Genomic DNA, 14,094 nt, shown 5'->3' with positions numbered 1-14,094 from the left:
AGCTCCCGGCTGTTGGGATTTCAGGATTGTGACCAGTTGTATCCGTAGCTTCTCAGCTTCCGCTGAAGGAAGCTTTTGAAACACTAACTCTACACTAGGAATTATTTTCTCCGCTCTTATTACTTTTCTGCTCACAGCTAAGCTTAGTCCCTTTTCTAACAGACAGCGTTCGTCTTCACTCAGTGGTCTATCTGACAAGTTAACTACACTATAGTAATTAGTGGATGGTTTCTTCGTTTCTGTGACCTTTCTGGGGATCTGAGTCTTGGAAAACAGTCGTTCGAACTTACGGATCTGCCTATCCTTGCATTGCCGGCCCTGTGTAAGCTTCACTTCTGTGGATTTGGTGTTGAGCATCTGGAAGTCGGCGGTTGAGATTGCGGTCTGAAGATCTTGGCTGAGTTGACTGGCGTGGCGGTGTACATCGCTTAAACGCTGGATGGCTAGGTAGGTCCTCTGCTTGAGGGATGACTTGACCGCGGTACTTTTTAGTTAACCCCCTTCTACCAGTGTTTCAACGGTGCTTTGTTATCATCGATGAATTTTTTTACAATCAACTCAATGAGATGGCAGTTTGGGAAACTCAGTTTCAACAGGGTTAATATAAACTGAATAACGGTATGCACCGAATAGATTACTAAAAAAAAGCAAAAGTTGAATTTGCCCAAGAACGAAACATGGAAGCGCTGTTCGACTTTGTATTTGGTAAACGGTGAGCAGTGCGGGAAATGTGGAAGTTAAAAATCTGTACGCGGCAGCCAAAAAGGAAATAATCGATTGTGATGCATATTTTTCCTATCGTAATATTCTCGCTTTGTAGTTAACCAACTGAATTATCGGAATTCCACACCCTGGGTTTTCGATGCCCTTCAGGATTTTAGTGAATTCTTAAGAAATAAAGATTCGCCGGTTTCCTAAAGATGGCAGGTGCTACTTGTGCAGACCAAATATAATGTTTGGGTTTTTATTGGTCAAGACCAGCGTACTTAGGTCTAAATTTTCGTGTTCATATAACTCATTTAACCGAGCTGTTTCCAGGAGTAATAGTAATGTCCGGACTGGAGTTGCTTGGGCACGGGATTCTAAACATGGCATGCCATATCATTACGGTTTTGTTTATTTCGCCTATGTGGGGGTGTTGTACTCATCATCCAAAAGGCCTTTTCATCCATCAGTCGCAGTTATTTTGTTGGCATATGTCTATATGTGTTTTCAAGGGCCAACGTACTCACTTATTTTCGCTTACCTAGGCTAGTGCTAAAAACGTGACATTTGAAGATTCACCTGACGGCTGCGTACACGTGTGTGCATAAGAATAGTTTTCGGATGGATCAACTGACGACTGGAGCTTTAGGCACGCAAGATATTAGGTCATATAAGGTGACACTAAAACCGGAACCTGATGGATGAAAATCTGCGTGTAGTTCAGCTGGATAAATTGATCGACCGGACTATTTGAAAAAATGGCACTCATTAAAATATATAAATGCTTTGCAGCAGGACCTTTGACACACGAAAATAGTTAAAAATTTTCGGTCTTAAAAGGAAGTATTTATTATGAGACATGAAATAGACTTGTGTTTTCTGGTGCTGCGTAGTCCCGTTATGTATGATAGAGAGTTGTCGCAGAGCGGCTCTAGATCAGGGGAAGTAGTGTAATTACAGTCCAGGGAAGCACATAAATTCAAAACAAATATATGAAGAAAAGAAAATTGAATAATATAAGGAGGGAAAGCAGGAAAGTGGGTGTGGACCAGTAATCTGGTAAAAGTACACCACTGACATGCTGGGAAGTGCCCCCATAATAAACAGGGTTTTTGCTATCTGCTCTTAAATCGCAGGAAAATTGTACCAGGATTTTTTATAAAAGTTCTGTGTAAGCCCCTGGTTGTTATTTTTCTGTTAGGCACCAAAAATCCTGGTGATGAGCAGACAAGCTAAAAATTTGTAAACGAGTCTGAGCGCGTTTACCAGGGTTCACTCAAACGATCCACAAACATATAGGCATCTATACGATTCGGATTTTATCACTGATTCCACAGTTCAAATGCTGAACTTCTTGATGGAAACGACAAACGACTTACATATGTCATGCTGAGGACCTTTTGATGGATAATTTTGAAATAGATCAAAATAGTCTCATAAGTGGCTTTGGATAAAAAATCAGTTTAGAACCTTTCAGGTTTCATACTTTTGATGCCATTATTATTTCTAACGCTCCTTCTCCTCATCGTTGTAGTCATCATCAGCGAAACCAACACAATCCCAACCCTCACCACCACCATAATACTCATCTTCAGGAGCATCATCACGATCGTAATCGCTCATTTGTGCATTGTCATCATTGTCATTTACAGCTGAGGCATTGGTGCATCATACTAGTAGATAGCCTCATGTTTTGCGTCGTGGTGAGCGTAGCTAAGAGTTATATAAGATATCAGCGTTCTATTTATTGCAAATAAGATCCTATTTCGCGTTTACAATCTACGGCAATTTGTGATGAAATATGTTTAATACGCTGGAAACCTGAATTTCGTGATCGATGTACCGGTTCTTTTTCAAAACGCCTTACCATACCCATCTACTAAGCGCTGAATCACCATTGTATTATGTCATTATTTTGTAATGATCATCAAATTGTTTGCTTAGGGCAATACAATATTTGGTAAACACAACGCGGCGAACATCAGTTTTTCTCTTACACACGTATATTAATAAACTGACACAAAAGGAAGCAGAATGCGTCAATGCAGACTCAGGAATAAGAGGATATTCCCTAGTCAGGTTACTCCACTATAACCTGGGAACTTTCACTTGTAGCACCCTTTTCTCGCATAGTTGCCATGCCATCCAAAGAAGCTGGGTGACGCAGATGCTGCCAGATTGTTCAAGCCAAAACAGTGGCGTTTGAGATGTCCGGGTTGCGTTCACACCACAGACCTCCCGATCAGTATGTTTACGCAATACCCACTGAGCTATCTGGAGCTTCCATTTTAACTGCCTGATATAGATGCAACTGAGAAACGATGTTCCATCCGCAGGACCAGTGCATAACTCGTAGTGGGCCACCACATCAAGCTGACAGCTTCGGGTCGGAAAGATTATCGGATAATGCTTTCTAATTCTCTGTAAAAACGCCAAATCATGCGACCCATATGGTTTTAGAAGCATCCGCAAACCAATCAGTAGACCGTCACGAATGAATTAAGGACAGACGAATAGTCCGTCACATTAACGTTGAACTTAGTTTGGTTACCAGGTCAGCAGTGTGATGCGTTGCTATGAATAACTGTTATCCACATAATACTGAAGGAGCCTCACCCGTTAAGAGAACATGTGTGCATACCTTTTTTCATGAATAGCTGTTTTTCCGTGAATAGTATCGGCAGGAAATGTTTCCTAACAAACTCCAGGGGTACGAGTTTTGTTCATATGTTTGTGCCACAACTGTGAGTCTCTTGTCTAGAATGCCAAATGAGCAAACCTATTCAGCCGTGTTCGCAAAAGAAGATAGTTTATGCGAACTGTCAAAGAAACCTTTAAAGTGTGTGTATTGGTCAACTTCCGCCACACGGTGCCGTTGACTTTTCCTCTTGTGAACACGTTCAGAAAACGAAAGCAATTTGTATTTTGTAATTTTGGCTGTGCAATTCGTAGTAGTAGTGTTGGATTCCAACATTATGCATGAGCCGTTTGGCGTTTGGGTACATTTGCGTGTGGAGACACCTAATGTAGAATATCTGCGAGAGACGTTTCGTTGCGGTTGAAACAGACAAGTGATTTCTTGAACTAATCGCGTGGACACATCAGCAAGGGCATTTTGCTGGCTCTTGCTCTCCAACAAACGACCTGCATTTATGACGTAGATGCGGTATTGATTCACCGACTGGCAGACAGCTCAGCTTCATGTGTCCATCCAACTTAGTAAAAAAATTCAAAGTAATTAAAGGTACTCCAGGCTGCCACAGTAAAACACCACGAACTGAGAATAGCAGAACCATCAGAAACTGATTTCTCCATCGTTGATCATAGCCCCCTCTGTATTTGACCGAAAGTCCACTTGATCATCTTTTGTAGGATCCAATATAACCAAAAACCCGAGGGTTGTATTCAAACCATTGGTGGAATTATCAGGATATATTTATACTCAAATTCAGTGATTTTTTGGGCCCTCTCATCTGGCCTGCTAAAATCCAGTGAATTCATAAAGATTATTAAACAAGTGCTGAGAACCTGAATTTTTTGTAACAGGCAAGAAGTGTGAATTATATCATGGCAATGTGCTGTCAAAAATAGCACAACATAGGATTACATTTTCCAAAACTGGGCTACCGAATGCGATTCTTACCGTCTGACATAACTGTGCTGGGACCTAGTGGTCAGTGCTTGAGTTCTAGATGAATCCTCGCTTTCTAATGGGGTTAACAAATTCGTTTCATTGTGATAAATTTTTGAATAGTTTTCCAACGCGTGCGGAGTACGAGACTCTAAACAATAATAGGGGTGTCACGTGAGGTGGTCTTTCAAATTATTCTGCAGCACGTACTCAAAGGTTCTAGGTTTTATTTTGACGACGACTTATATGTTGGCTCATCATCGAACCCAACGAGTATGGCTCAAAGAAGCGGTAGTTGTATTTGACGTACTACTGACTTCCAGGAAGTACTTTAAAATGTTCCTACATTACCAGTGACACCTACTCCGTGATATACTTGGATTGTGTACTCGCAGACATCACCAGAAACCCTCTTGAATCCCAGTAACTAGAAACTCCAATTAGGCACGGTACAGATTTCAAAATAACGCAATGCTGCGCTGGTAAAATAAGGAAGTTGTAGTTGTGAGACGTCTGAAGTTGTTGGGTCCCAAAATCGCACCTAAAAGCCCTACCGCATCAGTTTATAACGTAAGGATACACACGTTGCAAACTACGCAGAAAAATCGGGTCTTAGCTTTCATTAAACATATCGGTGTTTCTCTCCATGAGAGTAAACTATACTTGACCAATTTAATCATTTTTGTGACAGAACGCTACGTTTACACAAGCACTAACAGACTTCAGGCCCTCGTAATCTTTCAACGAACTCTGGTATATAAAATTGCTACATTGATGGTGATTTTAACGGCATTTCTTTTCGCAGAACAAGGACTCATATCGCTAATCGACAGAAATTACAGATCAATTGAACGAATGTCATACATCCTATCGTAAGGGTAACGCATCCATCAAGATAAGGAAATAATGGGGAAGCGGTTAATAATACACCACACAGCTTTCAGACATAAGTTAACAGCGCCCTTTTGGAAAGGATTTGCCTCGGTTCACTAACACAACGCATACTAAGTACGAAAGAGTAGCCTGACCTAAGGAAAGCCTACTTCGTTCAGAAGCTATATAATTTTGCCACCTACGTGCCTGATCAGAGTAGTTTAGGTGTGTCGCTTAGCAACTTCGCAAGATCTGACTGAATCCCAACTGAATCTATCGTTTATGATTTTGTCCAACTAAAACCTACTCACCTTTTAGTTGGTACGAAAGTAGAGATATCTAAGTATGCTTTCTCGACGTATACCACACCTGACAAGGTTTCATTGTAGCATACGACATCGGAAGGTTAATTTCACTTCTGGATGTTGAGCCTTAATGTGTATGCTCATAACGGAATGTAAAAGGATGTTAGCGCTTCTACGTAACTTCTTGAAAAACTGTCTCGCGAACGATTTATGGTCGAAAATACCGACCGGGGTATCACACGACCTATTTAAAAAGCCAATCACAATAATCTGAATTGCGGGGTTCTTCAGGAAGATAGGGAACACTACGAAGAAGAGGCAGTGGTAATGTAACTATGTGGATACTTCGCGTACTCGGAAATTCATATTACCGTAACACAATGTATACCCAATGAAGAGGGCTGCTCAGAAAGCAAGTAGTACGTAAATCATCGTACAGCAATCAAAACTGATGCCATTTAATCACGAAAGTGGTAAACGACTAAGCAATAGCACAGGCTGAATGCCGTTTTCATCTCCTAATTGACTTATTTCCAAAAAACGTCGTCTTTATAAGTTCAGCCAGAAGTAATGATCATCAAACTTGCTCGGTCCAATAATTATTATCACAGACATTTCGTGGACAAAAAACTCAGTGGTAAAATGCTTGTTAATATCCAGATGACTGGAAAAACTGAATGTCTCTGTTTTAGTCGACTGAGTAGTCATCTGATTTGCGTAAAATCAATTAGACCAGAGTTTGAGGAAAACCATAGGCTTCTCAAGGGCGAACATTTTCAGATACGACGCGATTACTGTTTCTCCCGGTAAAGCTCATTCTTGAACGAAGGTGAAACTAATTAGTTTTATAATCGCTATATTAAGCCACTACACGAGTCAGCCACAAGATATAATGCAGAATAGAAAACGTTCTCCTACCTTGGTACGGCTCGGGGGAGATCATGATTAGAAGAATTATGGTGTAGAGTTGACCTTTTATTAACAACCAATAACTACTGTTAATTTCTGTTAACTACTAGTGTAGTGGTGTATACTTCGAATGAAACATACGAGTACTGTCTGGTGGAGTGTCAGTGTGCCTTTGCTGCACCTGATGGAAGGGTGATATAGAAATCATTTAAATCGCTTCGCAGTGTTTATTCGCTATTGTTTAATATTCAAATAACTTACAGAATGTAAGAGGAGAGAGAATATACACTTTTAAAATTTCTTTACCAATGAGGTTTTGCCTTGGAGGCAGAGTGGCACATAGCCGCTTATTTCACGTTGGTCAGTAAGCAAGTGCATACTCAACAGCGCTTTTCTTTCATTGGTTGCGTCGCTAGGAAGTGAATGCAGGACAAGTGGCTGAAAAGCGTGAAGGACGGAAATTCACGAACTTTAGTGGAGGAGCAGGAAATGTGAGGAAATGTCTTGGTTGGTTGGGATGATTGCCGACCAAGATAATTTTGCAATCATGATAATTCATCTCAGAAATCTGACTGAAGCGGTCCTGGGTACTGCCTAAAGAAGACTTGGGAAGATGGGCTGAGCCCTTACAGCGGGTTTCGATACTCCGACCGACCTTCTGGTGGCTACAGGGCCAAATCGGCCACGATAAGACCGGAATGGCACCCGGCGTTTTTGCTGCACTAGTTTGATCATGGGAATAGAAGGAATATTACACCAACAATGACTGTCCGGCCAGTTGGTAGAATATGTCCAGCCGATGCTTGGCTGGGAAGAACAACTGGCCAATGGAGCGTGGAGGATCTGGTGCAGGGAATGGCCAACACGTCACTGCCCTAGTGAAGTCACAAAGAAGCGAGACGAGTTGTCAGTGAAGGACCTGCGGACCGAAGTGAACCGGTCAACGGATTAGCTTGCTGGCATGAAGGGATAATCTTGAGGGCAAGTCCAAACAAGCTGGCGCTACCACTGTGGAGTGCTTCGTCACTAGATCGATCAAGGTCGCCGCAATTCGACGTGTCAGTAATAACGGATTGGTTTACTCGTCCTTAACGTGGTGGGTTGCAATTAGTGCTGAGATGCAGGCTATGGTAGAGGCTATAATCGAGATAGGCGGGAGGAGGGAGTTGTGCTTGAGTGCTACAGGGGCTTGAATGTCACTGAGACTGGGACAGAACGAGGCTGAATGCAAGCCGTGTGTGCTGGCAGTGAAAGCAGTCGATGGGCAGCTACCGAAAATTTACGGATGTGCACCCATGAGACAAGTCGGTGCAGCACTAGTTCCTAAACAGCCTAGGATTAACGTAGATTTTCTCAACGGTGTGATACAAACTAATGCCGAACTATGTCTCGGGTCAAGCTTAAAAGTTACCCCAGCAGTGGGGTGAGTGAACTACCTACTCTAAAGCTTCCTTTAGCAGCCTGTGGTCAAGGAGTAGGCGAAAATTTTCACAGGCGATGGTGATCCGTTTGACCACTCTCCGTGGACCGAAAAAGAAATCCCCTCTATTCCGATCGTTTTCGGTGGTACAACCCCTGTTTACTACCACTTAAAGTACGGGTGAATGTCCGTTGACGGGTGCAAGATGTACCAACAGTGCGCGCAACTCTGTCAGTCATGGCCAGGAACGCGGGACAAAAGTACCGAATTTGTGTGGGTTTCTAGCGCTTGAATGGACCCTAATTAGGATAGCGGGTTTCGATACTCCGACCGACCTTCTGGTGGCTACAGGGCCAAATCGGCCACGATAAGACCGGAATGGCACCCGGCGTTTTTGCTGCACTAGTTTGATCATGGGAATAGAAGGAATATTACACCAACAATGACTGTCCGGCCAGTTGGTAGAATATGTCCAGCCGATGCTTGGCTGGGAAGAACAACTGGCCAATGGAGCGTGGAGGATCTGGTGCAGGGAATGGCCAACACGTCACTACCCTAGTGAAGTCGCAAAGAAGCGAGACGAGTTGCCAGTGAAGGACCTGCGGACCGAAGTGAACCGGTCAACGGAATAGCTTGCTGGCATGAAGGGATAATCTTGAGGGCAAGTCCAAACAAGCTGGCGCTACCACTGTGGAGTGCTTCGTCACTAGATCGATCAAGGTCGCCGCAATTCGACGTGTCAGTAATAACGGATTGGTTTACTCGTCCTTAACGTGGTGGGTTGCAATTAGTGCTGAGATGCAGGCTATGGTAGAGGCTATAATCGAGATAGACGGGAGGAGGGAGTTGTGCTTGAGTGCTACAGGGGCTTGAATGTCACTGAGACTGGGACAGAACGAGGCTGAATGCAAGCCGTGTGTGCTGGCAGTGAAAGCAGTCGATGGGCAGCTACCGAAAATTTACGGATGTGCACCCATGAGACAAGTCGGTGCAGCACTAGTTCCTAAACAGCCTAGGATTAACGTAGATTTTCTCAACGGTGTGATACAAACTAATGCCGAACTATGTCTCGGGTCAAGCTTAAAAGTTACCCCAGCAGTGGGGTGAGTGAACTACCTACTCTAAAGCTTCCTTTAGCAGCCTGTGGTCAAGGAGTAGGCGAAAATTTTCACAGGCGATGGTGATCCGTTTGACCACTCTCCGTGGACCGAAAAAGAAATCCCCTCTATTCCGATCGTTTTCGGTGGTACAACCCCTGTTTACTACCACTTAAAGTACGGGTGAATGTCCGTTGACGGGTGCAAGATGTACCAACAGTGCGCGCAACTCTGTCAGTCATGGCCAGGAACGCGGGACAAAAGTACCGAATTTGTGTGGGTTTCTAGCGCTTGAATGGACCCTAATTAGGATAGTAACTGTCCCTTCGATCGTTGAGATTTTTTGTTCGCCCAAGCAACCCAGATATATCGCGGTGTTGGACTTCATTTCTTAGTTCTGGCAGTGAATCCCACTCCACCTCATGATAGTTACCCCCATTCATTTCCTTATTCAGTCCATATACTTCAGATTCCCACTTGCATTTCTCATCTGTATCCGTCTTTCACCGTGCTGCAAAGGCCGCTGCTTCACGCTGGTGTAGTAGCATGTGTGTGTTAACGTGCGTCGCTGACCCACTTGCTTACGTATGCCTGTTCGCGCCTTGTCTACTGAGACTACCCTGACTTGTTCCATCATGACTTCTGTGTAGTCGCACAGCCAATCAGAATCACGAGGCTGTCTTCGAAAGGGAAAACCGCAATCCACGCTGTCGAACCAATATTCCGCTTGCCATTGTTTCGTGTTCGGACCTCGACGCTGCACTGGACCTGCAGTGACAGCCTCATGCACTTGTTGACGCCACGCACTTGAACAAACGATGTTTGTCGTATAAATTTGTTTACCTTTTTGTGAATAGTACCGTAGACTTTCGAACCCAATGCTTATGTTTGACGTTCGCGATCGTCAAGTCTACGCTTGTCAGAAGTTCCATGTCAAAAACCTCAACAACTGGCAACTAACAGCCAAGTCAGAGGAACGGTGGAAAATGTGCGCACAGATGGGAACATCCAGTATCAATTTAGAACATTGTCATTTGGTTTCTCATTTGGTTTCCATTTCCGCTATACCGCTGACCATCAGTAAGATAAACTTGAAGGCGTCCCGAAAACACCATAAAATAAAAGACTCATCGTTCACACCTTTGTGCAGCTCAATGTTCATTGAAGCTTTGTTTCAAACCACTTGTAGGCAAGATGCCACATTTCCAAAAACCATCCCTAAGTATTCTTGGGTTTAGCAAGTTTGAAGCAAAATATTCCTACTCCCATCCTATTTTTCGGTTGCGACTGAGCCGTGATTTCAAAGGATAAGTCTTATTCAATGAGCGACAGTCTTGGTTCAGAAGTCACTTAAACTCCTTACTGTCAAGATGAGTGACCAGCAACTCTCCGCTTGACAATTCGGTAACCTTATATTGAAGGCTTGAGTGGTTTGTGGTGCAGCGGCCCCGGGGTCTGCCGAAAAAGCAGACCTTTTAAACGAACTGCCTTGTTGAACAAATACGGATACAGGCTGCACACTAGTATGCAGCCGAGTGAAATATGAATGAACCTACAGGTTTGCTTTGGTCCAGTCAGACTGGAGTATGTCAGATTCGTTCGACTGACGTCTAAATCCTCGGTTTCTCGCTTTAGTTAGAGGAGAAATCAGTGAGCAAAAATGCAATACTTTTGCTGGCTGTGGAACTATGAAGTGGGGACTTTCTGCAACTACAGACAAAAAGGTACTCAGGCTGGGTAAAGGACGTGAAAAACTGATGTTAGATAGTACACAGGAGATCGCATGAACCAAGTGGGCTTGGCATGAAACCTACCTTAAAGTGAGATTAAAAATATAACAAGCCAAAAATAAGCCAACAACATTACGAAGCCTAGAAACCTTCATTCACTTATAACGAGATGGCCAGCGGAATCTGGGAAGGTAGAGTTCTCAAACTTGCTGTTTTTTATTTAATATTTCCGCAATTTTTATTGTACCTTTAGGAAGCTATTCACCGTAAAACGGAAAACGTTCTGTGACTTATAGACTTCTGTGGGATGTTATCACAATTCATGGTTATCAACCTATTTAACACTGGTAAATCACCACTGATAAACAACCACAAGGAACCTGTCAGTAATTATGGGCTGTTCACCGTGGAGTTTTCCAGAGTACGTTCATTCCACGCATGGCACCGTGGTTGACCAACCTTACTTGAAGACGTCAAGTTAACATTTTTGCAACTATTGATTTAAAAAAGTGAAATTTTCGGTATACAGGGCAAATCAGAGCAACAGAATCGATCGAAAACCGTCAATGTTGCGGAATAGGAAGGGACGATTTCGTGGAACAAAGGGCGAATTCATGTAGTACCCTGGTCTATTTGGTAATCCTGAGTGACGTCCTAAATCTGGGTGGTTCTACCTCAAACAAATTCAATATCGTGTGCATCCGGATCGAAAATTGGCTTGTATCGTGCGAATAAGTTTTGCAATCTATCCAAATAGACCTGCTTGATGCGTTGTACCTCCTCCCGGCTTGGTTCGGCGATGCGCTCACAAGGAATAGGTGCGCCAACTATTTAAAACAAGAAGAGAAATCATTTAAAAACGGAGTTAAAAAGACCAACAAATGTACGTGAAGGCATAGTCCGTTCGAGTTTTGTTAATCTGTCTTTTCCATTGAATTCCTTCGAAAGCACAAATTAAGGATGATTCCAGCTTGCTGCCTCCCCCGTGTAGACAATCCACATTGAGCAAGGTATAATGAAAGCAAGCTGAGCAGATCATGCCAAGTTTATCAAATAATGAGGTGTTCAGAAAAAAAACAGTAAAAAATATTTTACGTCTTGCTCGATATGATAAGACGAGAAACTGGCGGGATTGTCCGAGATTGTCCCAAATCTTCTCAAGATATTAATGTAATATTATCGTATACATAATAATTAAACAATATTAATCTCATAATATTATATCGGCCCTCAACTTTTTGAATAATGCCAGTTTGACGTGAGGTGAGCTGAAACGCAGCAACATTCAGTAAACAGCGGTTTTCTGGAAGCGATCGGAGTTTTGATTATATAATTTGACTTACCTACGGTATTCACTGGGGTACGGTAGGGAAATGGTCCTCGGGCATAGAAGATGGGTGGAGCAAATGTGCTCAACTGCGTTATCCAGTCTTGCAGACGACGCAGCCTCGTTCCAGGTTCATTTTGTACCTGCTTGTACATGCCCGCCTCACCGAAGGACACACAGGGAACAAGATATGCTCTACAGAATTTGGTAAAAAAGCCTAAGCTGGTCAAATGGATAGGGGGTGAGGTCGTCAATAAATTTTAGGATCCTACTTTGCTAAGTCATGAAATTCTTGGCAAATTCTAGGCTTGAGATGCTAGTCTAATACGGAAAAATTAACACTGCCAGGTCCAAAAAATTATACTTCATCATCAATCTGTTTGAAGGGAATCTATAATTTAGGAGCTTTTTAGTTCTGAAAGTGAGCATATTTGCGGAAATTTGAAGCAGTAGCTAGACAATTTCAGTTTGTGGAGTTGCAAAAAACTTTTATTCCAAGGGAGGAGCTACACATTTCACAGCAAACAGCATATTATTTCTGGTCAAGTATACCGCAGTTTGTGTCAGGTGACACCAGTATTGTGTCAACGAGGTCAACGGATAGGAATATTCATGGCCATAAGGTGTAGGTAGTATGTAAACTTCTCGCGGTGTTCGCCTTGGAAATGAGGTAACGCAACTGGTTGGGTTGCCTACGTGTCACGATAACATATGGTGCAGATATAAGAGATTTAATTCGTAAGACGACCGCTATTGAGAAATCAAACTGAGACGGAGACCTTTTTAAATTTTTTATAACTGTAGTCTTTTTTAAAGAACAAGAATGTTATGCTTCTATCGAGACCATCTGTTTTGTCAAGGTGTTACCCGGTTGGGGGAAGTAAGCTAGTAACTTACGGACAACTATAATCAACATGATTGAGTGGAGCGATTTTGAACAGTTTTCATTTGAAATAGATATTCACGATTTGGTTCTGTTTGCAGAAAATTCAGCATTATGGAGAAACTTAGAAATGAAAGCCCACCTCCAAGAAGCATCTTGGTTCATGCAAAGGTAACTAGTGTCAAAACAATTTGTTATATTTAAACAAAGCTAATTATTTCCACAGCCTAAGATGCACTGTATTTGAAAATGGGCATGTTATTTCGCTTTCTGTTTATCTGTGCTATACAAACGGGGCTCGATTCGGTTTGAATAAATTCCAACCAAGTCAGACCATGTGTTTCGTGCCGTTTTATTCTTCCAAGTAGAGGCNGGCGTCATCCAAAATTAATTTACTTTTTAATGAATACGAAAATGTAGTAAATGTTTATTCTGATTGCCTTGTCCAAGAACAAAACCAATAACTGAGGACAGAGTCGATATGGAGACGTTATGCACTCGGCATGCAGTCCCAGCATAATACAAAGGTTTCGTGCACATTGGCTGGATCTCTAAATCACCGATCGACTGATCTTCTACGAGGACTGCATCGCATGGTGTGGTGGTTATGGCTTGATCTGCCAGATGTATTGTATAACCTGGTCCCACATACGAAGCAGGTTGTATTTTATCCGAGAAATTTCGCAGCTGTCACAGCTGTCATATGCGGAATCTGTGGGGCAGGCTGAAGCAGATTTCATCACCATCATCATTGTAAGCAGTAATAACCGCGTAATAGTCATACAGTGGTTGTAGCTGCCGCAGATTCGTTCACCGATGATTTGGGGGGGGGGTAGGTAGCTGCTCATTGGAGGCGGGGAGCTGATAAATTGGTGCATAAATCCAGCATTGTCAGTAAGCTGTCAAGTGAGGGTCGGGGGCTGGAAAAGGAGCTATGCATTGAAGGCAATAGCTTTGATGGACGAGCGCCATTGAGGGCGCGACTGGGCCATGTCTGACAATGTCTCTAACCATTGATGTGGCCCGTCTCGGGGTCCCCATCCAGGAAGACGGAAGTGACCAGCGCAGCTGAGTTTGCTGGTAATGGCTTACATACTTCGCTGCCAAGTCATTGTTTGACCACCTCTAGATCTCTTCCACCCTTCATGTGGTTGTGCGAAAAGAGCCCTTCGAGGAAGTCGGTCGACTGGCATACGCAACACGTGGCCAAGCCA

At 43.0% G+C, this 14,094-nt stretch overlaps 3 protein-coding genes across 3 annotated transcripts in view; 1 reads left to right on the top strand and 2 right to left on the bottom strand.

Annotated features, from left to right (window-relative positions):
- T265_08311 (hypothetical protein) overlaps window positions 1–14,094 on the top strand; it is a gene marked incomplete at both ends in the record, with an annotated part of 60,121 nt that overhangs the window by 20,860 nt on the left and 25,167 nt on the right. The window lies entirely within an intron of this gene.
- Window positions 11,346–13,758, bottom strand: T265_08313 (hypothetical protein; the record flags this gene model as incomplete). Its single annotated transcript, XM_009174079.1, has 4 exons — window positions 11,346–11,497; window positions 11,550–11,696; window positions 12,014–12,192; window positions 13,649–13,758. 4 exons carry the CDS (start codon window positions 13,756–13,758, stop codon window positions 11,346–11,348), a joined length of 588 nt encoding a protein of 195 aa, XP_009172343.1.
- T265_08312 (hypothetical protein) overlaps window positions 13,772–14,094 on the bottom strand; it is a gene marked incomplete at both ends in the record, with an annotated part of 13,495 nt that continues 13,172 nt past the window's right edge. The window contains one exon of the mRNA XM_009174078.1: window positions 13,772–14,003. Within this exon, the coding sequence (XP_009172342.1) occupies window positions 13,772–14,003 (232 nt within the window). The remainder of the gene's footprint in view (window positions 14,004–14,094) is intronic.

This window comes from Opisthorchis viverrini, assembly GCF_000715545.1.
Source record: "Opisthorchis viverrini unplaced genomic scaffold opera_v5_215, whole genome shotgun sequence".
Taxonomy (NCBI): domain Eukaryota; kingdom Metazoa; phylum Platyhelminthes; class Trematoda; order Opisthorchiida; family Opisthorchiidae; genus Opisthorchis; species Opisthorchis viverrini.
This window is presented reverse-complemented; position numbering and strand designations above follow the sequence as displayed.